General features: G+C 40.3%; 1 protein-coding gene across 1 annotated transcript; it reads right to left on the reverse strand.

The window, feature by feature from the left end:
- Positions 1 to 27,956, reverse strand: SUCLG1 (succinate-CoA ligase, alpha subunit). Its single transcript, XM_014530087.1, has 9 exons — positions 27,946 to 27,956; positions 26,324 to 26,534; positions 19,506 to 19,622; positions 14,759 to 14,971; positions 14,562 to 14,619; positions 9,252 to 9,335; positions 6,986 to 7,137; positions 1,946 to 2,134; positions 1 to 242 (listed from the first exon to the last, which is right to left on the reverse strand). Exons 1-9 carry the CDS (start codon positions 27,954 to 27,956, stop codon positions 216 to 218), a joined length of 1,062 nt encoding a protein of 353 aa, XP_014385573.1. The 3' UTR covers positions 1 to 215.

Consider the following 27,956-nt stretch of genomic DNA (forward strand, 5'->3'; position numbering starts at 1 on the left):
TTCAGATCAAATGGTAGATTTATTGGCTGTCTCCGTCACACGAGGTGAGAACATCTCAAGACAGAACTTTCGAAGCCTTGTTTCTGTTTTGGCTTCCCGCTGTATGGAGCCCAGGGACAGGCGCAGGCTGGCAGTGCACAACAGAAGCAACTGCCACCGGTTCGCTTTGCACAATGATTCATTCCGCAGGCTTAGGGCACTTTCTGTTTTCCCTTTCATAGCATCTTCCTCTTTTCAAACTCCTTCGGAGACAGAAGAAAGGAAAAAGATAAAAGATCCAAATTACACTCATGATCAAAGTGATTTGAAAGCTCTTCAGGATTCTTTGAACAACCCAAAATTACAGAAGCAACGTGTACCAGGACGAGGTACTTGACTACAAAATAGCAGCTCTCAAATGAGTCCATGACAGCCTCAATTTCACTGAGCTGGAGGCAGACCTTCAGTTTTACACCTCCCAAACGTGCAGGCAAGAGGCTGTGAATTACAGTTATTTCTCCAGGGCAGAGTTGTTAGGAGGAGCTGGCAAACCTGGTTGTGCTTACCCAGGCTTTTAAAGCCGTACGTGAACCACACTGGCCCTTCCCATTAGGCAACGGAAACTGGTTTCACAGACTCAGTTAAGATTTGAACAAAAGATCAAGAAAATCAGAAATATCTGTGAGGAAAACAGTCCCGAGAATCACATTTCTCTAAACTGGAACAGCAATTCGGAGAAGCCTGCTGCCACTTACTGGAGTGAAGTGGTAACGCAGGTGTCCAATGTGAATTTTTAAGCACTTGCTTTTCCCCTTCCCCTCTTTTAAAAATCTGTCTCCACACGTTCTAATAACCCAGATTTCTTTAAACACTATGGCATACGGTGACAGCGTCATATTTCAAAAGACAGGATTATGCTTTTGGAATAAAATAAGGAGTCCATTTTATAATCCCTAAAACAAGGGTAAGATTGCACTGTTCCCTCTTGGGAATACAATTTGGGCCTGTGTCCTGCTTATAAAGTCTGATGTTTGTTTGCTTTTTGTTAAGGCTATAATCATCATAAAAAACAGAGAGAGCCTTAAATGATCACACAAGGAAACAGGCTGAGACTCATTACAAAGGGATTATTAAAGATAATAAATCTTAGAATACTTTAAACCACAATGTCCTATTAAAAAGAGAAACAAGTCCAGCTGGCATGGCTCAGTGGTTGAGTGTCGACCCATGAACCAGGAGGTCATGGTTCGATTTGGGTCAGGGCACATGCCGGGTTGCAGGCTCAATCCCCAGTAGGGGGCATGCAGGAGGCCGCCAACCGATGTTTCTCTCTCCTATCCTTCTCTCCCTCTCCCTTCTTCTCTCTAAATTCAATAAAAACATATTTTTTAAAATCTTTTTTAAAAAAGGGGGAAAGAAAAGCAAATGTTTAAGAAGCCACCCTCCAACCTGTAACAATAATGACCTCCCATCCCAACCAGGGCCAGAAACTGAAGGCTGGAACCCGAACCCTTTTCTCTAAATCTCCCTCCACCCCAACTCCCTCTTCTCCAGCTTTAATTCCTTGTTACTCAGCCGCCAACCCCTCCCACTGGAAACAGAAAACTATGGGATCAGGGTAGCTGTATCCCAAAGGCCCTCCATGGGGAAGAAAAAACAAAACACAAGGCAATTTTTTGACTGCTTCTATAATGGAATTTGTGGTATTTATGGACTATGAAATGCTTTCCTGTGGATTATATCCTGCCACTCACAAAAGAGCAAATCCCAATGGTTAATTTAAAAAGAACTGTTTTTAATCAGAACATCATTCCTGGTCTTGCCCGCGCAGGACGTTGGGACATAAAGAGAGTTGCCAGGGACTGCTGAGCTGCACACAGAAAGAATACACAGATAAGACCCAGAAGAAGGTCAAGGTTCCCAGGCGCCGGGCGGGCCCACTCTAAGGCCCGTGCGAACAGCTCACCTTGTACATGGTGTTTCCCAGCTGTGCAGGCGACATGCTGACCACAACCCCTGCGCTCTGAAGGGCAGAGATCTTCTCCTTTGCGCCACCTTTTCCTCCAGCAATAATGGCGCCTGCGTGACCCATTCTCCTGCCGGGAGGAGCCGTTAAGCCAGCAATGAAGGACACCACAGGCTTGGCTTTGGGGCCCTGAAAGGTGAGATTTCAAACATCTAATGAAGAAGCTGATCAACGCTGAACATCAATTTCATGACTATCGGTGAGTGGCCTGGCCAGGGCCGGCACTCATCCTCACTAAGGAAACCACACAAATATTAATCTGTGAGTGAGACCAATGTTCTCCCCACCTGTGATGACTCCACTTCTCATACAAACGCAGGAAGACAGTCCCAAGCAAACTTTTTACCTGATTAAAATTCCACTTCGCTGTACCAACTGTTGTACTAATACACACAAAAAAGCACACTTGAAATACGTGTCATGTGATTTGTGATAATTAATTAAAACACACGATCAGCTTGTTTTATTCAACCTGCTTTTGTCTTAATTCCTTACAAGTTCACCCTTAAACCTTCGAAAATAGAGATGAGGTGGGAAGCGGTGCAGACGTGCCCAGTGCTGACACATTTCGTCCTGCAGCATCCGCAGGTCACACTCAGCGTCAACACTGACCTCATCAGAAAAGTCTTCGGGAGGGATGTTGTCAAGTTGACAGTGGCAGACATAAGTTTTCCAAAATATTAGCATTCACTTAAAAGCTCAAACTGTACCACTGGCAACAAATACTCCGAGCTGTTTTCCTTGGCACGGCAGGTTTGCTTTGTTCGTTTCTGAGACAAGGTCTGCAAATACCTAGGTCTGGTTAACCACTTTGTCTGCCAGTTGTTTTTCCGGGTAAAACTGGTGAAAAAAGCAGCTAGTTCAGCTCACAGTTTAGTGGCAAAGTGCTTTACTTCCCATTTCATCACAAACTGACTCAAGGGCTAAGATTTAATTAAATTAAATTAATGATTTTTCCTGCTTCATAAGGACAGTCTTCAATAAAATTGGCTTTTTGTTTCTTTTTGTTCCCCTGGAGTACACGGCAGTGAACGACGACTAGGCAGTTTGCGGGCACGCCCTAAGTCGTGCTGAGGTGCCAGCAGGCCAGGCTCCACGTGGTCTGAGCCTGCTTACTCCAGCCCCGCTCCCGCCACTCTTCCTGCTCAGTAATTCCAGATGCCCCGCCTCTGTCCTGCTGAGGGTGTCTCCATCCTCCTTGGGTTCCTGGCAAATTCCTACTTAACTTTAAGACTTCTCAAGCCTTTTGGATGCCTCCTCCCACACTCTCCACAGATGCCCTTCAGCCAATCATCTTCTGCCCAACGGCCCTGCGGTGCCTGTCACACACTTGTACTCACACGCAGCACTCTGGCAGTAAAGTAACTTATGTCTCTGTGTTCCCCTATGGAGCGGTGAATTCCCTGAACACAGGGACTATGTCCTCACTTAACAAAAGATTCCACAGTCATTTATTCATTCACTCGCGAGCTCTGCAGAGGTTATGAGCATCTCACACGAGTGGCACTAACTCCACTTAATTCCTGTGTTCCTATACTCTAATAGTGGAATACCACACTAGGAAGGAACAAGATTATGATGAGACTAAATGCCAAACAAGTTTACACTCCATTCTGTTAACAAAGAAAAGTCGCTTGAGATTTTTAAGCAGAGAAAATACAATTAACAGACTTTGGGGAACTGTAGTCTGAAAATAGGTCGTAGAAATGATGACAAGAGTGACAGCGCAAAAACAGAAGGACCAGTTAGGAAGCAATCAGTGGAATCTGAGCAGATACAGAGGACCCCTGACTCCTGCCCCCAGTCCCTGAAATCTGACCCTTGCGCTCCAAGGCCTGAGGGAGAAGGAGGGAGACCTGGGTTTTCAGGCAGGCCATTAACCTCCGTGGGCCAGTTTCCTCACTCATAGGACAAGGACAAAGGGTCAAGATAAAGGTTAAGCAATACTACTTTTGCAAATAATTACTGTCATTGTAACAATGATAAATATAGTAGCTGTGGCAGCAGACACCATTATTGAGAGTTCGCTCTGTGCCATGTATTGTGCTAAGTGCTGTGTATATCAACTCAACTGCCCACCTAGCATCTTGTACAGCAGGTCCTCAATAAAAATCAGCTCGGTAAGAATTAGCCAGGAAGAGAAAAGCATGTCCAAATGAAACAAAACCTGTACGTTTAGTTTTGCCCATTAACATCTACCCTATTCGAGGGATTCAGAGTTGTGCCTAAGTACATTTTAAAATTCACTTTAACAAAGTGTAATGTCATATTAATCTAAATCTTTTTTTTCTTAAAAAAGTCAATTTTTACCTACATTTCAAACTTTACACTTTTCTGAATTCAAGAGATTCGAATACATCTTATGCCAATCTACTTTATTCTTCACTTATTCAACATGTATTGATGCCTACTGTGCCAAGGGCTGGACTGGGCACCAAGGATACCAGTTCCCTACTGTCCATAGTAGTCTGGAGTGACAGGCAGATGGTATGCATGCCTGGCAGAAGGCATAAGCAAAGGCAGGTGGGAATGAAAACAACTGGCATGTCAGATGGGGCAAGGTTCTGAAAAGGAAGGGTAGAGGGATGTGAGGGGCTGGACTACCACACGAAATCTGGCCTCTATCCTGATGCAATAAGAAACTGTAATGGTTTAAAGCCAGGAGGGTGGAGGCATCGATGTCTGTGTTTCTGAAGGGCAGACAATTTGGTGGCCACAAGCAGGATGGCCTGGGTGGTGGGAATAAAGGAGTAGAGATATCAAGAATAAATTTTTAACATAGGCCAGGAGAGAGAAGATGAGGGCCAGAACCAGGTCAGAAGAACTAATTACAGACGACAGTCTGAATCTCCACATACTGAGACATATGCTAGGAACTGAGTGGAAACGAGAGATGAGAGATATAAGATGGTTCTGAGGTTTCTGTCTTGAAGCTGCATGAAACATGATGTTGATGATATGCAATAACCACTCACACTTAAGCAAACAGGCACAGCAAGTAACGCCAAGGAACATAAAGAAGAGAAGGACCTGGAGAAAAAACAAGAGGATGGAGAAGATGAAGAATTTATTGAGGCCACTGGTGACCTCTGCAGAAGCAAGGTCAGGAGAGTAAGATTCAACAGCAACAGCAAACAGCTCAATAAGAGTGCCTACTATGTGCCTGGTGCAACTCTGCTATATGTTCCTAAGACATTTAAACCCCACAGTCCTTACAACTATTCTAGGAGGTAGGCACTGCTGGAGTCCTATTTGCCAAGAGAAAACGGAGGCGCGGTGAAGTTAACATGCCCAAAGTCACATTGATTCTAAGTAGCAGACAGATGCCAGGGTGCTGAGGATTAGTGGGTGAATAAAAAGTAAGGAAAGAGATCCAGAAAGTGAGGGGAAAGTTGTTACATCTCCTACCGAGATCAGAGTTTAAAATCACTACAGGGTGGTGGGCACACGGTACAATATACAATTCTTGTAACATAGAAACTCATTATGTTCATATTAACCAATGTCACCCCAATAAATTTAATTTTTTTTAAAAATCACCACAGCCCTAGGCAGTTTGGCTCAGTGGATAGAGCATCAACCTGAGGACTGAAGGGTCCTGGGTTTGATTCTGGTCAAGAACATGTACTTGGGTTGCAGGCCCTGGTCGGGGCTTATGTGGGAGGCAACCAATCGATGTGTCTCTCTCACATCAATGTTTCTCTTTGTCTCTCCCCTTCCCTTCCACTCTCTCTAAAAATCAATGGAAAAATATCCTCGGGTGAGGATTAACAACAACAACAAAAAAATCACTACAGAAGAAAATAAAATCAAGTATACTCAAAACAGTCCTTGAATATTCTTTAAATCACGCATAAATATGCACTGTTTTGTGTATACTACCCTGTAGGTGATACTATTGGTTCCATTAACTCTCCAGTGTTCATTACTTTTCTGTGGCATTTAATTCATTCACTCCTCAATTTCCTTCACAAACGAGTGATCTCCGCCCACTTGCCTGCCTCCTGGCCCTGCTCCTTCATTCGCAGTGTCAGGGGCATCCTCGAACTCACTGGCTTGTTGCCCCCGGGTTTTTGCCATGGCGTCCAGAGCACACAGTCACTGAGTGGGGCTGCTGGGCACCGAGCTGCTGCAGTCCTTACTGCACCCTCTCTTTCTTCTCCACCCCAGAAACAGAGCCTAATTCCCTTAGCCAACAGAAGTTATGATACAATTCCACGTTTTATCTTTAATTCTAAGAGAGAGGCAACAGGGAAAGCCTTCACAGGACATAGGTGTAATAAAGGTTTTCTACTTGACCTCTGAAGGAAGTACTACTCTGCAAAGAAATTCTGAAGCCAGAGGGAGGTGAGAACCTGGGAAAGGGTATAAAAGGTAGGGTCTTTAGAAGGTTAACCGTGAAAAAGAAAAAGAACACTTATAGCCCCTAAGATGAGGAGAAAGAAAAAGTACAATGGCAGGTCAAGTGAGGACTTTTGGGCCAATGACCTGAACAGCTAGCTCTCCGTTCAGCAGGAGTCCAACTAACCTGCCATACATGTGTGAAGTGATACGTAGGGGAGATCCAGAGCAGAGAACAGGCCCCGCGGCAAAAAGAGAGGAGAGCCACCCAGAAAGAGTTTTCCAGGGGCCAGTATGAAAGACTCAGCTCAGCACGAACCAAGAGGTCTCAGGTTGGATGCCTGGTCAGGGCACATGCCCGGGTTGCGGGCTCGATCCCTGGTAGGGTTTGTACAGGAGGCAACAGATTGATGCTTCTCTCTCACATCAATGTTTTTCTCTCTCTCTCCTTCTCCCTTTTCTCTCTAAAAATCAATAAAAAAAATATTAAAATAAATATAATAAAGGCCAAGCTCAGAAAGGTTTGATTTTATCTTTCATGTTTTCTTGAAAACTTAATCTTTATAGAAATAATTTCCAAAACAAGCCAATGGTATTATTCAAGAGCAAAGAGGTATATTTTTCCTAAGCCAAACTCACTGAATTATGTTGCTTCAAAAATTCTGCAGCGTTTTCTTCTGCATTACCACCAATTTCACCAATCAGGATGATGCCTTCTGTGGCTGGGTCATTCAGAAAGACTTCCAGGCAGTCGATAAAATCTGTTCCATTAAAAGGATCACCTCCAATGCCTGAAAAGATCAATGAATATCAACAGCATGAGAATTAGGTTGAGAAATGTTGTTTCGATTTTTTCTCTATCTTGTCTACCCCGCTCACCAATATTTTCAAAGGTATCATTTCTCTTGCACTAAACATTTTTTTAAGAAATCACAAATTGGTGCACTTAGTTGTTTTTAATATTACATGAACCCTAAATGGTGGTTGGATTCTGATACAAAGAAAAACCTCTTTTTGTTTTAGCTCCTTTATCAATCCTCTTTCCTCCCACAAATTTATGCTTAGATAACTGTTTAAAAATGAGCATTTTAAAGAAAATGTATGTTTGTGTTACAAGCAAGAATGTCTTCTCTCATTAAACATTTAACAAATTTCTTTGCACAAAGGAACTATAAGTGAGGCACGTTTCAGAGAACACTCACAAGTGTTGAGATACAAGGCCCCGTGAAGGACGGGGTGAAGGGTGCCCTGGCGCCTTTCCTTCCCTCAGCTCCAGGGTGGGTGATGACAGAGATACACGGAGGGGCTCGACTCCACGTACGTGACATTTGAAGAACAAGTACTTGGATAGAATTAAAGGCAATGTTCCTTACAGACTAGATGCCACATTTTTTTAAAGTTATAAACTCACTGAAAGGCAGGACTGATTTCCTACCTTTAGTGCATCTCTGAAGAATGGAGTTCAGGAAAGGAAGCAGCATTTACTGAGTGACAACATGTGTCAACTACTATGTCTCAGTACACGTCAGACATGCCATCTCCTAATACTTCCAACCTCTCTGTGACATAGGCCCTGTTAGTCTCAACTTGCAAATTAAAACAGAAGGTTAAGATGGAATTGGCAACTGTTTCAAAACCTTTCTTTTTTGTTGTTGCAAATCCTCATCCCAGGATATTTTTTCCTTTGATTTTTAGAGAGAGTGGAAGTGAGGGAGGAAGGGAAAGATAGAAAGAAAAAAAAAAATCGATGTGAGAGAGACATATCGATTGGTTGCCTCCCACATATGCCCCAAACAGGGCCAGGGATAGAACCTGCAACCCAGATACTTGCCCTTGACTGGGAATCAAATCCATGATCCTTCCGTGCACAGGCCACAAGCCAATGCTCTAACCACTGAGTCACCAACCAGGCCTCAAAACCCCTCTTATTCTCCATCAGACTAAGTTACCTAGAATCTAAGATTGTGCTTCATACACAGAAAAGCCATGTTTCCTATACTAACTTATGGATTTGAGTCTTCATAAAAAAACTCCATGACCATAGTTTTTATTATAAAAATCTATTTTTGAAAGGTTTTTAAAAGCTATTCTAAGAATTTGAAGAAATATTTATGAAAATGAGAAATTTGCCTGGCTTTTGGCAACAAATACAAAAATAACTTTAAAATCTAAATACCTTTTTAATTTTACAAGTGGGAGGCAGTATGATGCAGCAAAAAGAGCAATTCTGGGGAGCTTAACCTTCCTCAAACTAGACTTGCTCACCAACTTTTCAGCTCAGAGGTACTTTAGAGGGTTGCCTTAAGAATCAGATAAAGGCCCTGGCCAGGTGGCTCAGTTGGTCAGAGCGTCTACCGTGCACCCATCAGGACACACACCTTGGTTGTAGAGTCGATCCCCAGTTGGGGTGCATACTAGAGGCAACTGATTGATGCTTCTCTCTCACACATCAATGTTTCTCTCTCTCTAAAATCAACACAAAAACATATCCTTACATAAGGATTAAAAAAAAAAATCAGATAATAAATAGCAAAGAATTCAGTAACTGTGAAGCATTGAATTATATAGCTTATAATGATAGCAAATGATAACTATAACAACAAAAGTCCTAATACGAAGGACTGCTTGTTCCCAGCAAGCAAAATAAGTGATGTTTTCAGGCACCAAACCTCTCCCGGAGCCACATGTCTAAGGATGCTTGCTCTTCAGTGTGGAATCTTGGACTATGAATCTTGAAAAACACAGTAGGGCTTCACATTCATGCAAATTAAATTTGAGATCAAAGCATCTTTTTAATAAAATGGTATCAAAATCTCTTGCAAATGGTCAAAACAACAATTACTATCATACTCATTCAATGAAAATACTACATTTCAATGAAATGATTTTAGCACAAATCCCTCACCAATGCACAAAGACTGCCCCAGTCCAACTTGTGTTGTTTGGTGAACTGCTTCATAAGTCAGGGTGCCAGATCTGGACACAATACCTTAAAGAAAGAGAATTCAAAAATGTTAGAGTGTGTTCATATGACAGACTATCACAGAACAAACTAAATTACAAATATAAGTACATATAAAATCCACTCCATGATATGTCATCCAAATCAACACTATCTTCAAATGATGAAATAAGAAGAAAAGGCTTAAATTAAAGCAGGGAGGTTTTAAAAGCTAGATATAGGAGAAAGCACATTATTAGTTGGGGGTATTTTATGACCTATAAAAGCAATGTAAGAAAGACCTATATTACCTCTTCTAAGAATCTTTGGGAAAGGGATAATAATATCCATGTGAACTTGGGGGGTACAATCTTGCTTAGGATGGAAGAATATACAGATTAGACTTATAGATACCCAATCTATTAAACTACCAAAACCTTCAGCCTTGGAAAACCTCCATCAGTCACATTTAGCAGTGCTATCTATTTCTCCCACAACTATTTTTCTCATCATTTTCAAAGAACATATAGGCTTTAAAGGGAAGGTCCCAATCCCTGAGTTCAAGTCTACCATGTAACTTCCTGTATACAATGGGCCTGTGTGAAAGGACCTCATTTCACATCTGGACAAGGTGCGCAGATGTATGGGGTGGGGCGGTGGCAGCTAGACCATCTTCTCTTGACTGAGCTACAGAAAAAGTAATTTATTTCATGCCACAATCAGTAAATAATGAGTGGATCCTTAATTTTTAATAAGTTGAGAAGTATAAATGAATGACTTCAGTTGTTAGAACACATTATATAAAAATGGTTTTTTTTAATAAAACAACAAACTGATATGGGCTAAATCAATAGCTAAAAAAACTTTAAAAAAAAAAAACCCAAAGTGCAAAGAATCAGTCTATCCAATTTCAGGACATTATTGTATCAAGAGTGTGTGGTATGTTCTGGTGTTAAATAAGCACATGAGTCAATGAACAGAAGAGAGAGCCAGAAACAGACCAACACCAATATATCAACTGATTCTTGACATAAATGCAAAAGCAATTAATGGAAGAAATATTTTTCTTTTTAAAAAAATATTTTTATTGATTTCAGAGAGGAAGAGAGAGGGAGAGAGATAGAAACATCAAAGATGAGAATCACTGATGGGCTGCCTCCTACACACCCTACACTGGGGATCAAGAACAAACCCAGGTATGTGTCCTAACCAGGAATCAAACTGTGACCTCCTGGTTCATAGGTCAATGCTTAACCACTAAGCCATGCTGGCTGGGTGGAAGAAATGTTTTTTTTCAACAAATGATGCTGGAACAATTGTACCTCCACAGGCATTAAGATAGAAACTTTTGATCTAAGTCTCACATCTTATGGAAAATTTAATTGAAATTGAATCATGGCTTTAAATGTAAAAGTAAATCTTTCAGTAAAAAGATAGGACTCTTGCTAGGCAAAAAGTTCTTAGAGTTGACATCAAAAGAACACTTCACAAAAGAAAAATAAATAAATTAGACTTCATCAAAATAAAAAAAACATTTGCTTTCTGAAAGGTGACGAAAGAGGATGAAAACACAAGCTACAGAGTGGGAGAAAATATTTGCAAACCACATATCCTGTAAGTGTTAGTATCTAGAATAAAGAACTCTCAAACTTAACAGAAAAAAGCAAATAATCCAATTCGAACATGAACCAAAAACAAAACACACATGACACATTTCACTAAAGAAGATATATATTAGTAGGTGACAAGCACGTAAAATATAATTAAATTCACAATGAGATATCAGTGAACAATTATCAGAATGGCTAAAATAAAAAATAGTAATACCACAAATGCTGGCAAGGATGCGGATCACGCATGTATTACTGGTGGAAAAGTAAAATACTATGGCTAAAATGGATAGAAATGTGGCAGTTTCTTAACAAACAAACATGCAACTATCATACTATCATACAAACCAGTAATTGCACTCCTAAGCATCCCAAAGAAATGAAAACTTATGTACATACAAAAGCCAGGACACAAATGTTTACATGTTTATTAGAAGCTTTATTAATAACTAGAGGCCCGGTGCATGAAAATTCGTGCACTGAGGGAGGGTAATCCCTCAGCTCGACCTGTGTCCTCTCGCAGTCCGGGACCCCTTGGGGGATGGATATCCACCTGCCTGCTTAGGCCCACTCCCTGGGGGGTAGGGCCTAAGTTGGCAGTCAGACATCCCTCTGGCAGCCGAGGTGCCCTCGGGGGATGTCTGACTGACAGCTTAGGCCTGGTCCCCATGAGAAGTGGGCCTAAGCCACAGTTGGACAACCTTAGCACTGCCAAGGCGGTGGGAGACGCTCCCACTTGTGGCTGAGCTGAGCTCCCCCTGTGGGAGTGCACTGACCTCCAGGGGGCAGCTCCTGCATTGAGCATCTGCCCCCTGGTGGTCAGTGCTCATCATTGTGACCGGTCATTCCGCAATTAGGGTCAATTTGCATATTACCCTTTTATTATATAGGAAGGATAGTCCCAAAGTGGAAACTGAGACATCTTTCAAAAGATGAATGGTCAAACTAATTGTGGTATATTCATACCATGGAACACTACTCAACAATAAAAAGGAATAAACTACGGATACATTCAGCAACCTGGTTGAATCTCCAGAGAATTACACTGAGTGTGAATAGCCAATCCTAAAGTATATACTATATAATCCCATTTATAAAGCACTCCTGAAATGACAAAATTATATAAATTGTGAACACATTTTAATTACTAAGAATTAAGAAAGGGGTGGAAGCAGGAAGGAAGTAGGTGTAGCTACAGAAAGGCAACATGAGGGATCTCTGTGGTGATGGGAACATCCTTTATCTTGACTGTATCAATGTCAATATCCTGGTTGTGACCTTGTACTACAGTTTTTGCAAGCTGGTACCATTGGGGGAAGCTGGATAAATGGTACACTGAAATCTATCTATATTATTTCTAGCAACTATATGTAAATTGGCAATTTTCTAAATATAAAAAGTGTAATTAAAATAAAATTTTTAAAAAGGATGGGTCAAGTATGTCATGTATGGTTGAAAGTAAAAATAATGTCTATCATAAGAGAACTAAAAACCATAGTGCAATTAAATATCAAGTTGGAATCCAATCACTTCAGTAAATTCAATTAGCTGATATATACTTTTATTAACTCACTAACACAAACTGGAAAGTCACTATAGTATTGTACTGCTATCGTATTACATTACAATGTCCCAAGAAATACCTAAGGGACTAAAAGATCCTTTCCCTAAACTCTTAGCTTAAGGATCTGAAGATAATAAGGCTTCTGAGGACATTAGCTTTGGTATCAAAATAGAAATAGTTCATATAATCATCTTTTTCTCTCCTCACTGCCTCAAAAACCTTGTAGTATCACATACTTTCTTTTAGGTGAATTTGTTTTAAAGCCCTTTTTCTCAAAGGAATTAAAAGCAATGTCCCAGAGGATTGCCTCATCCATGTGTTATGGTCATTCAGAGCACCAAGGTCTAAAGGATTTCCCTTAACTTCTCGTTTTTTTGGTTTTTAGGTTTATGGGGATGTAGAAAAGCAGGGTAGAGATCAGAAAGACAACTCGGCATAGGGCACTCCTTCTTCTATGATCACCTCATGTCTACAGCAGTAGCCACTCAAAGCAGACCAAAGAGCACAAAAAATACTCAAATATGACAACAGGATCAGTGTCTAAATGAGACAGGCCCCCACTAGAACTCAGATGGTCTATGGAATTCCCATGGCAAGTATCCTACTGGCATCAGGGCTGCCAGCTCTAGGAGATGGTAGTAATAAAGAAAAATTATGACCTTTAACCTAGTCCTGTGAACTACAAAGCTGACATTCACTTACTATGTTGATTATTCTTATTATTATTAATAGTCATGGCTTATAAATTACTGTAACCATCAATTACTGTGCAGAAACAGTACAGGTTAGTGAGGGTTAGGTGTGAAGAGTAAAATAACAGGCATAATGGGCTTTGAGATGTTAATTTGGTTATGACCTTGAGAACTAAACAAGTAGCAGTACAATTTTCCTGAAACATTTTGAGAAAGTTTGTGATATCCAAGAGGGCAAAGTAATTATAGGACAGGACACAAAAGAACTAACAATAAAAATATTCACATATATCTGATAAAGAATTTCTATCCAGAATATTTATAGAACCCCCATAATCAACAATAAAAATATAATCTAATAAAAAAATAATGTGGAAAAATCTTAAACAGGTAATTCACAAAAGAAGATATATAAATAGCCAATATGCACATTCTACCTCATTAGTCATCAAACCACAATGAGACACCATTTCACTCCCAGTAGAATGGCTAAAATTAAAGACTGAAGTAATGGAACAACTGGAATGCTCAAAAACTGACAGTAGGAAGGTAAAAATGAACAGCCACTTTATAGAATTATTTCACAATTTCTTAAAAAGATGAACATACTTCAACCCTATGACTTAACAATTCCATTCCTAGGTATCTTACCCAAGAGAAATGAAACCATGTCCATAAGAAGACCTCTACATAAACATTCACTTTAGCTTTATTTATAATGGCTCAAACCTGGAAATAATCAAATGTTCATCAATGGGAGAATAAACAAATTGTGATACCTACACTAATAAAAGAGAAACATTCAAATTGGTGTCATTCCACTATGCCCACCAGCCAATCAGATGAGTATACAAATTAACCCAACAAAGATGGCGATTAATTTGCATATGCAGGCACACAGCAAAGACTGAAGACAATGTAGAAGGAAGCCAAGTGCTGCAGAAGGGAACGAAGCTGTGGAGAAGCAAGCGGGCGGCGGAGACAGGAGGGAAGCAAGCAGGCGGTGGAGGAGGGAGGGAAGCCCGCCTCAGCGGGTTTTGCTCCCTTCTCTGCTTCGCTCCAGCCACAGGAAGCCCTATTCTTGCAGGAATCTTCCTGCAACGGGCCTCTAGTAATTATATAACAGAATATTAGTTAGCAATAAAACGAAATTAACTATTGATACACCCAAGAATCTATGGCATCTGAGCAGGAAAAGAATCTTTTAAAATACCCCTAAAATATCTTCATTGATTCTATAGAATCATTGCAACTTCTCAAACTCATTTAATTCAGGATATAGAACTGATTCACTATAAAACTCCCCTGCCAATTAAAATGAATTTAACTTACATAGTCACAGATTCTCTTTGTAAGTTCTGAGCTTAGGACAAAGAATTTTTTCTGAATCTATAAGAAACATACTCACCAATTCTTCCTTTCTTGTGAATATGGCCAGGCATGATACCAATTTTACATTCTCCAGGCTGAAGAAAAGGAAATCACAGTTTCAGAAAAGTGAAAAGAAATGGTAATTCCTAGGTCATCCACACAGTACACTTGGACTGATCCAAAGGTAATGAGCCTTGTGAGGCTAAATCCGGGCTTCTTCTTTTGTACACTCACATTGATGACTCCGGGGCAGTTTGGCCCGATCAGCCTTGTCTTTCCCTGGCGCAGTATTTTGTGTTTGACCCGTACCATGTCCTGCTGTGGGATACCTTCAGTAATGCACACGACCAAGGGCATTTCCGCCTCCACAGCTTCGTCAATGGCAGCAGCAGCGAAAGGAGGAGGGACATAAATGACAGAAGCTGTCGCTCCTGTCTGTGCTTTGGCCTGAAACATTAAGCACAGAACACTTTATTATTGGTTAAGTCATAACCATTGAAAGACGAATTCAATACCAGGAATTTAATAATGTCTTGGGGTCATAAAAGGACACCACCAGGAACATGGTATGTCCTCCTGGCCTCCTCCCTGCCCCCTTGGAATGCCACTGAATTTAAAGGGTCAGAGACATCCCTCAGGAGATGGCTTATCAGTAAACCTGAAAGCATGGCCTGATTTTCATTTGTGTCCCTCACTCCTATGGCCATGTTTATTTCTGTTGCTTATAAGACACTGTACCACCTATTCAGTACCAAAGACCCTATACCTCCTCAGGAGAAAAAGGACTATTGAGTCCCTGAGCCTCAGAACTAGACTCTCAAACATCTTTTTGAAAATACAGTATAATTGCCCTGGCTGGTTAACCCAGTTGGTTAGAGCATCATCCCAATACATCAAAATTGTGGGTTCAATTCCCGGTCAGGCCACATACAAGAATCAACCAGTGAATCATAAATAAGTTGAACAACAAATCAATATTCTCTCTCTCAAATCAATCAATTTTAAAAATACATATGTTATACTTGATAAATATAAGAGACAGCAAAAGTGAAGTGTTTTTTAGCTGACAATTTTTACTCTAACTGCATGTCTATTAGGAATAAACATGTGTAAGTGGCCACAGAAAAGAATGTGGGTGAAAGAAGCATTAGGCATCACCGCAGCTCTTCATGCTTAGACGCTGAGGCCAAGAGATATTAAATAACTTGCATGAGATTACATAGCTAGGAAGTGGCAGGGCCAAGATTCAAAGCTATGTCTATCTGATTCCAAAGCATCTAGTCTTTTCAGTTACAGCAGGCCACCTCCCTGCACGTGTTCAAAGGTAACTTAGTCATGACATAAATCAAAACCCTTTGGAAGTCTGTGCCATGGGATTTTACAATGGATAATACAAATACAAAGCTACAGAACATCCAGGTGCAACTAGAAGGGGGCAGAAGTCAAAGACAGTGATGCTCCACATCCCCAGAGTCAAAGGATGTTGCCAGATCATCCACAAATGATGCCAATGGTTAAAAATATGTTTTTCAGCCCTGACTGGTTTGGCTCAGTGGATAGAGCATCGGCATTCAGACTGGAGGGTCCCAGGTTCGATTCTGGTCAAGGGTATGTGCCTTGGTTGTGGGCACATCCCCAGAGTGTGCAGGAGACAGCTGATCGATGTTTCTCTCCCATCGATGTTTCTAACTCTATCCCTTTCCCTTCCTCTCTGTAAAAAATCAATAAAATATATTAAAAAATATGTTTTTCAAAAACTCTGTTCAAAATGGTAACAGAGAAAGGGTAACAAAAGAAATAAAAACTAGGTTGAAACCAGAAGTCAGGTCATGGGCAAGTAGGCATTTTATGGAAAATATTTCCTACAGTTCTCTACCTCTTAAGGCTATAAATACTGTCAGAAGCTGGAGGTAATATTGGATAAAAGGTATCCATCCTACTCACTCCGAAAGCTCCTTGTAAGAGCTGAACAACTGAGAAATAAACAGTACCTGTCAAAGAACTTACAGAATATTCCAAATATATCTATTTGTATTATGATAAATAAAAAATAAATTGCTTACCAACAAAAATTTTCTTTAAAAGAAAGCAAAAAAAAAGGCTCATGACAAAAGTCAAATCTACCTGGAGGAATTATGAAAACTGCTCCTCCTGTATTTTGAAACTGACAACAATAACCAGACAAGCAAAGGAAGCTAACACTGCCTGTTTTGGAGGCAACCATAATCCAATTTTTTTTAAATATGTTTTATTGATTTTTTACAGAGAAAAAGGGAGAGGGATAGAGAGTTAGAAACATCAATGAGAGAGAAACATTGATCAGCTGCCTCCTGCACACCCCCTACTGGGGATGTGCCCGCAACCAAGGTACATGCCCTTGACCGGAATTGAACCTGGGACCCTTCAGTCCGCAGGCAGACGCTCTATCCACTGAGCCAAATGGATTAGGGCCATCATCAAATTTAAGGGGAGAAAAAAAAAATTAAAGCAAAAACTTTAAATGATTCTTCCACTGATCGTATTATTTGTAACTTTTTTAACTCTCTAAAATACAATACACTTAAAGCACACACACATATAGTACACCCTATTTTCAAATTTAAAGTAAAATAAAAAATTCAAATATGAATGATAACTTCGTTTTTTCCTACATCTTAGGATTCAAAGTACAAATTAACTTACAATTTGAAGTTAGCATTCTGAAAAGAAATTGTCTACAAATCTATACTTTAAAAAATAATACTTAAAGCATGCCCTAAAAGAAAGGGAGGAGCAGTATATAATTTTTATTATTAATTCATCACTCCAAAGTACTAAGTTTATTTCCTAGATATTTTTAATTAAATATTCAAGAATTTGTACTACCATTTCCTTTCATTTGTTTCTTTTTTGTTGAATTTACTGGGGGTGACACTGGTTAATAAAATTATAGTTTTCAGGTGTACAATTCTATAATACATCATCTGTGTGATTGTACTATGTGTTCACCACCCCAAGTCAAGTCTCCTTCCATCACCATTTATCCTCTTTACCCTTTTCTACCTCCCCTCACCCCCATTTCCTTTAAAATACTATTGTTTTTATATATATTCATGTAAGTATACAAAGGAATTACACATGGCTTAAATTAGCTCTCTATAAAGGCAAAAATTTAACTTTACAAACCTTTATATCATCTGAATTTGTACAATAAGCACATATTCGTTTTGTAATGAAGTTTAAAAATCATTTTTAAAATTTTATTAAGAAACTAGAGGCCTGGTGCACAAAATTCGTGCACTCAGTGGGAGGGTTCCCTCAGCCCGGCCTGCTGTGCCCTCTTGCAGTCCGGAAGCCCTTGGGGGATGTCCGACAGATGGCTTAGACCCGCTCCCCGGGCTGCTGCGGAGGCAGGAGAGGCTCTCGCAACCACCACTGTGCTCTCCAGCCGTGAGCCCGGCTTCTGGCTGAGCAGCACTTCCCCTGTGGGAGCACACTGACCACCAGGGGGCAGCTCCTGCATTGAGTGTCTGCCCCCTAGTGGTCAGTGCATGTCATAGTGACCAGTCGTTCTGCCGTTTAGTCAATTTGCATGTAAGGGTTTATTATATAGGATCAGCAATTTGGGGAAGAGATTATAACTCTGACTTGTCAATGTGACACAACAGTTTTTCACACGGGAACAGTACACTACTCTGATCCATGCTAAGCCTGCCACTTATCAGCTGTGAGACTTTGAACTAGACCCTTAACCTCGCTGCACTAGTAATATCCTTGTCTTTAAAATGGAGAGGATAACAGCACCTACCTCAGAGTGAGGCCTGAATGAGGCACTGTATGTGAAGCACCTAGTACAGTGCCTGGCAAATGGCCCATGATCAGTAAGTGTTAGGGCTGATGCTGGCATGTGCACTACTAACATCCTGGAAGAAGAAAGGATAGAAAGGATAACAAGCCAAACAGAAGCCGAGCCACAGCACTCTTCCCCTAGGAGCTGATGTGTGTCTGTAACCAGAAGTGACACAGGCTGTGGAGAAAACACCCTGGACATGTGTGACTCAAGTGAATCCATTGGTTTTCACTGTGATTTAAATTTCTCTAGGTTACTGGATTTTAAAATGGCACATGACTCTCCCAAAAGGAGCACAATTAAGATCTGTATCCAAAGTATGCTCATTCCTCCCTGCTTTTCTTTTTTTAAAATATACTAACATATATATTTACTAGAGGCCCGGTGCACAAAAATTTGTGCACTCGGGGGTCCCTCATCCCGGCCTGTGCCCTCTCGCAGTGTGGGATCCCTCGGGGGATGTCCACCTGCTGGCTTGGGCCCACTCCCCGGGGGATCGGGTGAGGGTATGATGGCTGTCTGCAGGCTGGCCACAGCCCCTTCAGGGTGGGGGGGGTCCCGCTGGGGTGCCTGGCCAGCCTGGGTGAGGGGCTGAGGGCCATTTTTAGGTAGGCCACGGGCTGGAAGCAGATATCTGGGATTTATTTATCTTCTATCATTGAAACTTTGTAGCCTTGAGCTGAGCTCAGGGCCAGCAGGGCAGGCGGGAAGCTTGGCTTCCTCCATTGCCGGGGGCAACCCAAGCCTCCTGCTCACTCCAGCTCCGTGGCCGCCATCTTAGTTGGGTTAATTTGCATATTCGCTCCTGATTGGCTGGTGGGCATGGCTGGTGGGCGTGGCTTGTGGGTATAGTGTAGGTACATAAATTTGCAATGTTTCTCTTTTATTAGATTAGATTGATTTCAGAGAGGAAGGGAAAGGGAGAAAGAAATAGAAATATCAACAATGAGAGAGAATCATTGATCGGCTGCTTCCTGCATGCACACTGGGGATCAAGCCCACAACCCAGGCATGTGCCCTAACCACGCCCTGACCAGGAATCGAACTGTGACCTCCTGGTTCATAGGTCAACACTCAACCATTGAGTCATGCTGGCTAGGCCCTCCCTGCTTTTCTTTTCTTGCCACACCACACCCAAGTACCAATAATTACCTCCTTTACAGTATTAAAGACCGGTAAGCCCAGGTGTGTCTTGCCTCCTTTCCCTGGAGTGGTTCCTCCGACGAGTTTGGTGCCATACTCCAATGCCTGCTGGCTGTGAAAGGTGCCCTGAGGGGGAGAAAGCACAGGACTCTGAGAAGGGGCAGGCCGGGAAGCCAAAAGGCAATCTTCAGCAACTTGGAAAAGGAAAACAAACAGGTGAACTACTCAGAGATAACAGTAGCAAATATCCAGCATTCTCACCAACTTACTACACAGCTTTAAACATGAAGCAAATAGGACTTTGCAAAGCCAAAAAAGCTGTTTGTAAAAAAAAAGGGGGGGGGCTTAAAAGAGGGGGTCTCTTTTTATTCCGTTTTCAAATTTGGGTGGGGGTCAGAAACACCCTCATATTTGCTTGGCACCTCTTTGTCACTATTCCTCAGCTCCTGGTGCTCACACTCCTCTTTACTCAATTTAAGACCCATGATCAGTCATTACACTCACACAGCAACCTTGGCTCTCCCTCACTTCAATTACACATCTGGAAAAATCAAAACCTTCATTAAATCCAATTCTCCACCTACTCTAAGATGGCACATTTGTAGCCAAACAGTAGCTGAAGAAAAAACAAACCATGCTAACTGATCTCACTTTAAATTTATCGTCACTACCATAAGTGAGCCTTTTAAAGCTGCCCAGACAACATCTGTATTTCCCTATCCATCCACTCTTCCTTCTCAACCTCGACACTACTGACATTTTAGACACATCGATTCTTTGTTATGGGAGATTGTCCTCTGCTTTGTATCATGTTTAGCAGCATCCCTGGCCTCCACTCGGCAGATGCCAGTAACACGCCCTCTTCCCCACCGCCAACAGCTGTGACAACCAAAAATGCCTCCCGACACTGACCCATTCTTTCTCACTAGGCGTCTGGGCTCTACCTCCCCTGGTTTCCCTCTTCTCACTCTCTCCTTAGACTTCTCTTTTTCATCTAAATTTGTGCCCTTAGTGACCTTCTCCCTTATCATGGCAACAAATATCCATACAGTGACCCCTTTCCCATACACATACAGACAGCCCCCACACACACATATCTAGCTCAGACCTTTGCCTTAAAGTCTATACCAGCATGGGCAAACTACGGCCCGCGGGCCGGATCCGGCCCGTTTGAAATGAATAAAACTAAAAAAAAAAAAGACCGTACCCTTTTATGTAATGATGTTTACTTTGAATTTATATTAGTTCACACAAACACTCCATCCATGCTTTTGTTCCGGCCCTCCGGTCCAGTTTAAGAACCCATTGTGGCCCTCGAGTCAAAAAGTTTGCCCACCCCTGGTCTATACTCACACTGTCAACTGCCTAGCTAACATCTCCACTTGGAGAACGAGTAGGTGATTTAACTTAAAGAGCTCAAAACTGAGTTCCTGATCATTCCCACAACAGTCTACCCATCTCAGTGAGTGACATCTCCACTCCTAACAGTTGTTCAGACCAAAAATACTTAAGTCAACCTTGATTCTTCTCTTTCTCTTACATCTCACATCAGATGCATCAGTGAAGCATATTGCCCTACTTTCAAAATAAAACTGACATCTCACCCTTTCTATGGCTTCCGCCTTGGTCTAAGTCACCATCAACTCTTGACCAAGTATGGCCCTTGCTCCCTTTCAATCTATGCTCAACACAGCAGCCAGTGATCCTGTTAAAACACAAGGAAGATCATGTCACTCCTCTATTCAAACCTTCCAGTGGTTTCCCATGTCATTCCCAGTAAAAGCCAAACTCTTACTGGTACACTGGCCTACAATCAGTATCCAACCTGCCTCCCCATCTCAGAACCCTTACCTGCCTGCCTCGTTTACTGTTCTCTCACTGCTCCTTTCACTTGTCACAGTGGCCTTGCAGCTTCCACACGTACCAGGCACATTCCCGCCTCACAGCCTCACGGTCCCCTCCGCAGCATCCCTGGCCTCCACTCAACAGATGCCAGCACCACGCTCTCCTCCCCAACGATATACTGCTCCTACATATCCACTTGCTTCACTCTCACATCTCACTTAGATCTGGACTCTGGGCCTTCCCCTGAACACATGATATAAAATCCCCCTTCCCAATCTCCACCATGACTCCACAAACTTGCACACTTTCCTCCTTCTCTGGTTTATTTTTCCCATAGCATTTATACTTTCTAACATATCACATAACTTACTCATGGGTTTTGTTGATGTGTTTCTCTCCCCTGCAACTAAAATGTAAATTCCACGAAGGCAGTGATTTCTATCCTTTTTGCTCACTGTGAGATGGCACCTAAACCAATACATTACATACAGAAGGTTCTCAATTAAGGACTTGTTGAAAACTGTGTGGGTCTATGTGGTCATTCCACAAGGATATAAAAATGCTGACTCAACTACTCAAATTCTATTAAAGCAGTGGTTCTCAACCTTCTGGCCCTTTAAATACAGTTCCTCATGTTGTGACCCAACCATAAAATTATTTTTGTTGCTACTTCATAACTGTAATGTTGCTACTGTTATGAATCGTAATGTAAATATCTGATATGCAGGATGGTCTTAGGAGACCCCTGTGAAAGGGTCGTTCGACCGCCAAAGGGGTCGCGACCCACAGGTTGAGAACCACTGTATTAATAGAATAAAAATTAGGGCCTTAAAAATTAGGACATTTCCTAATTCAACTACTTCATTTTTCAAACTAGGAAGCTTAGGCCCTAGCAAGTGAATTGACTTGTCTCAAGTCAGTGATGGAATTTTGGAAAGAACCACAGCTCTCTCTTTAAAGCAGCGCTATTCAAAGTATACAGACTCCTTCTGGTCTGCAGTGACATAAACACACACACACACACACACACACACACACACACACACACACGAAAATGACAAGAATGGAAGTCAGGAAGAAAGGAAAAAAATCTAATAAAAAATTTAAAAAGTGAGAACATTTGCAAATTTTTACAGCAATATACTGCTGCGGTTTTTCTTGTATTTTGCAAAGGTATTAATCTACATTAGAATGGCAAGTAAAAACAAACCGACACTGGACTTTCATTCCTAATGTAGTGCTAAACAGCAGCAACATTTCCTGTCAGTAAGCTGATTTTCCTTAGTTTTCCCATTATCGTTAGCCAGTGCACAGTTAAGAACTGGAATATTTTTAGCAGCCATCTAAGTCAGTAAAAGAAATTCCATTGGAAACCTGCACTGTTGGAATCCACTATGAAATAAAAAAGAGCTAATAAGACAAAATGCAGATTTCCTATGAAGATAAGCTCTGTATTTCATACTTCATCATTACCTATAATATTGGAATCTTAACCAAGAATTCTAACTAAAGGAGAAACAATGTAATTGCAGGCCACCAACCTTAGATTTCAATATTTAGGCAAACTATCACCTAATTAGAGACAGTTCCAAATAGTCCTTACACCATGGATAATGGTTCTTAAGAAAATAGGCCAGAGGTTAAATGTCATAAGATCATATAAAGTTTAGCAAACAGAAAAACAAAATTATATGTAATAAACATATGTGGGGAATTGGGGTTAATCAAACATTTGGTTATATGCTAACAAAATTAATAATAATCAAAAAGAGACTGCATATGGCTTTCATTGGCAGGGTATGCAACCTAACATGTACTTCAATTCTTAGATGAGCATCAACTTTGTTTAGAATGTAGGAGTGATACTCATAAAATATATGGCTATCAGAATAAAAAAGTCAGTTTCACCTATAAAGAAAATTTCAAGGTTTTGTAGGTGTTTCTTTTTGTTAGTAGTGACTTTTTTTTTTTAAGATAGTAGAGAAAGAAAAAACAAAAGTCCACTGCAATTCATATTTCTGTGCCCAGTTATTTCAAAAACAAGTCAAAAAGCAAAGGGACAGTTTATATAAAACAACCTTCAAACCAAATTCTTTTTCTTTAAAAAAAAAAAATCATATAATTTTAAGTAATTTCTAAGTACTTTAAAAATAAAAGTTACAGAAATTTAATATTTAGGTGGCATCCTCTATCTAGATCAGGGGTTGCTAAAGGACTTTGGCCTTAAATTAAGTTGTACTGACATACAACTATGCCCGTTCACTGACAATTGTCTATGGTGGCTTTTGCTGTTACAATGCCATTGAGTGGCTGTAACAGAGCCAACATGGCCCACCAAGCCTAACACATTAACAACCTGGCCCTTTACAGAATAAGCTTGCCAACTCCTACTCTAGATTACCAAAATGCTGCAGCATGGGCATGACAATTTTTTTAATTACAGAAAAATCAATAGCATTTAAATTACAAAAAATCATTATCTGCTTTTATCTTGTCACTTCTCCTTTAGTGATAAAGGGATACTTTGAGTTAAGACACAATCATCTAATTGATTTGGTAGTATGCTCTCATTAAAGAAAAATCTGTGGTGCAACTACAAATTTGTACAAATGTTTTAAAGGGCAACTTAGCAGTAGCTGTTGAAATTTTTAATACATAGAAACTTTGACACCCATAATTACTTTTGAGAATATATTTTATAGACATACTAGTGGCCCGGTGCATGGATTCATGCACATTGAAAGGAAATTAATTAGAAGAAAGATTCATGCGGTAATTACGTTACTGCAAAAAATTACATGTCAAAATAGTATACTGAATATAGTATTATAAAATTAAAATAGAAAATATTTTAATATCGCTATTTGCCCTTTCTCTACAATAGAAGTGTCAGAGATGAAAGAAAATTAGTAAAATGTATATGAAAATAATATATAGATTAATAAATAAACAATAACATGATATAAAAACAACAAAAACATGATATAAAAACATTGATAAAAACAATGATAAATTGATTAAACTTAATATCTCCCTGTACACCACATTAAGAGTAAAAACACTTTCAGAGTGCTTGACTAATTTCCCCTGTGATGAACTATTTACAACTTTTACTTTAACGTCACATACTCTTCAAACTCGAGAGAAAGCAACATATAACTGACAGTGACCATGTCCGAAAAGAGGTTCAGGTAGGAATATTCCTACTCTGACTAGAGTTTGTCCTTGTGATTTATTAATAGTCATCGCAAATGCTGGCATCATGGGAAACTGCCTTCGAATTAATTTAAATGGAAGGCCAGTGTCAGATGGGGACAAATCAATTCTTGGCATCAGAACAACCTCTCCTTCTGCAGATCCTGTTAATACTTCAGCTTCGATTATGTTAGGTCAGAATCTTTTGATAATATATCTAGAACCATTACAAAGATTCCATTTACCATTAAGATTTCTCAGTAGCATGATGATTGCACCTACTTTCAATTTTAATTGAAAGCATTACCGAAGGAGTAGTATTATTAAGAAATTCGATGGGAAATTTTTCCTTTTTGGCATCATCCATTGAATCAATGGAATTATCACTCAAATAAGTGTGAAAATCCCTTTGAACATTTTCCATTTCCCATACATGGACTATTTGGATTTTGTATTCCACATGGTCCATGTACCATATTTGATTTTACAATTTGAAAAAGTTGAGGACACTGGTCTTCATCTGGAATTTCCGCCTTAACTATATGGTCAATATCATCTTCCATCCGTAATTTGGATTCACTGTCTAATATCAATAATATGTGAGAGTGAGGTAGTCTGCATTTCTGAAATTCGATGGCATGAATATTAGCTATTACTTTGCCAAACAAATCGAATTTACATATATCATTTAAAAGAGCATTCAGCTTAATATTAAAAACCCTGGTACATTGTGCCAATAGTTGGTCTTCAGATACATTCTGGCATCACATGCAATTGGGCCAGCGAGAGCTTTATATGTATCACACATCCGCAAGTCAATATTTATTTTTAAATTGCCAGTGTGTGTCATATGTACCGGCCAGTTGGTCAGTCAGTCAAATGGTCAGATGGACGGTAGGTCACTTAGCCTTTTATATATATAGATATTTGTAAGATCTATATTGTACACTGTAGAATGTGTTTTAAGATATGTATGTATTATATATATACAATATTATATGTATAGTAGAATAAGTTCTGTAGAATGCACATTATATAAGTATACATATGAGCAAGAAAAATATCTGGAAGGACACATTCAACTTGTTAACAGAAGGAATTCCAGGAGAGAAGAATGGTGGAAAGAGGGAAAGGAGATTCTTATGTTGCATTTTATTATGGAGTCACATTGCAGATATATTTAAACTTATGCAAATTCTATAATGTAGGCAGAAGACAGCGAGAGAGAATAAATATAAATGAATGAGAACAAATTAAAATGCTTCCAACAATTCTTCCTGTTAGTCTCCTCCAAGACCATTGCACAGAGAGAGCATAAGATGGGAGAAGTCAATGTGCTGCTACCTCAGCCTGTCTCAGACCCCAGGAGCCTCTCTGGGCTGGCACATTTCCCCACACTGACTATAGAGCTATGTTTGACTGCATATTATTTTTGTACAAGACGTAAACACAAGCAGCCTACTTTACCTACTGGTTAATTAAGGAAATTGTGATCTGTTCTAGTGCTGGAGGAAAACCAGTAGTGTTACACTTGCTGAAGGAGAACATGTGGGTTTCCAACATAATATAATCCCAGGAGAAATTTTCAAGGAAAGTTTAAATATAATTTTCATCTTAAAGGCTGAGTATAACGAACTTCCTCCTATAGTACAACTCCACTGCTGTACTGAGTTCCTTTTCTGCAACAATCATGCATTATAACTTTTGTTGTATTAAAAACACAGAAAATCATGAAAAATGTTTTGCATCTATAGCATACATCTTTTTAAAAAAATCTTGAAACATACCTGCTTACCAGTGAAACCCTGACAAATAACCTTTGTATTTTTATCAACGTAGAGATGTTTCCGGGAAGCTACATAGGCACAATGCCGAATTCCATTCTGTTGCACTGAAAAGTAAAGCAAATATGATACATTATAATTTTTCCAAACTTCTGAATCATCAATTGAACTTGGTGACAAAAAAAAAGACACTGTTCTGTTTTCCAGAATACCCCTTTACTGAGAACCTCTATCTTACAGCTTTTTCTGAGCTGACAAAGAAAAGCTCAAGTTTATAACTTTCAGTCCTCAAAAAGAAAACAGGCTGAAAGACGAATGGCTCAAACTCAATCCAGGGACTGAAATCCAGGTGTCTCTCCCACTAATAATGTTTGCTAGACAGCCACATGTTTCCCCAGGGGACCCAACCTCGTTAAGCCCAAGTTCTATAAACAACAGGTGAGAGAAGAGTAAAACTTTGTCAGGACTCTGTATCTCATTCCCCAATAATAATACTAACATTAAATGTTAACATTAAATATTAACATCAAATGCTAAGTCTTAGAATAAAACTTTTCTAAAATAGAATCCAATATTAAGTCATAGAATTAAACATCTAAAATAATCCAGTTACTTCATTTAAACTCTTCAAATATAACACTCAAGACCTTACCTATAAAAAAAAATAGAGAAAATAAAATAGGAAAAGTAGATATGGGAGAAACATTTTTAAAAAGTTATTTTCAGCAACCTATCTATCTCAACAAAAACTGAGAAACCTATGTAGTTACTAAAGCCAACTCCCCATATTTCAAAAACCAACAGAAAGTAGAGATCAGATGAATTAAAATTGTGGGCTACTTCTGACTACCTTTAAACCCCCATTAGAGCCCCAAACTATTGTGTCCGTGGCCCATCCATGGTCCTTTCAAAGTGCTTGGCTGTCCACCTACAACTGAGGTAGTCCAGAAAAGCTAGCCCCAGAAAAGAACATCTTATCATGCCAGGTTCCATGCCAGGCTTTTCGTCTTGAATCACTGCCTCATAGCTCTCCTAAATCCTCGGACCTTAGGTTCCATAACTTATCTGCTTCTGGCCCTCTGAGCACCCCCTGGGTCATCTCAACTCACATGCTGAGCACAGCTTCTAATACTTTGAATTCTGGAGTCCCATCGACCTCCAGGAGAGAGACAGGCCCATGTCTCCCTACCAACGGGGAAAGGAGTCTTCTGTGTGCACACAGACCTGCTGGATGACAAACAGCTGCACTCTTGAAGCAGATTATGCTGAGCAAAGGGCTATGAGGGAGCACTGAGGGTCAAGTCCTGGCATACTGGGCACGGCCAAGCAGCTGAACCTGGGCCAGCAGACTCTACAACAGGAATCTGTGGCCTAAGAACCCACCCTAGCCAGTGCTGTCACTCAAGACCCATTCTGGTCCTTAGCTGCCAATTCTCCTAGCTGGATACCACAACCCTCATGGAAGAGCTGTACCCTTTCCTCCCCGGCTGCTATTCCTGGCAGAATCCGCTCCAGCAGCCCCCCAGCTCCCCATTCCCGGAATCTCCAATAAATAGTCCATCTATCTGGAATTTTCAGGCAGGAAAGTAGATTTGATTAATGATCAAATGATAAAATCAGAATACCTGGAGCCCAT

This window comes from Myotis brandtii, unplaced genomic scaffold (assembly GCF_000412655.1).
Source record: "Myotis brandtii unplaced genomic scaffold, ASM41265v1 scaffold714, whole genome shotgun sequence".
Lineage (NCBI taxonomy): Eukaryota > Metazoa > Chordata > Mammalia > Chiroptera > Vespertilionidae > Myotis > Myotis brandtii.

What these genes read in the sequence shown, in the direction of transcription:
- SUCLG1 (XM_014530087.1), bottom strand. An exon ending in TCACAAGAAAGGAAGAATTG is followed by an intron (nt 9,336 to 14,561) that starts GTGAGTATGTTT and finishes TCTTTCTTTAAG; the next exon opens with GTATTGTGTCCAGATCTGGC. An exon ending in TTTTGAAGCAACATAATTCA is followed by an intron (nt 2,135 to 6,985) that starts GTGAGTTTGGCT and finishes CTCACCTTTCAG; the next exon opens with GGCCCCAAAGCCAAGCCTGT.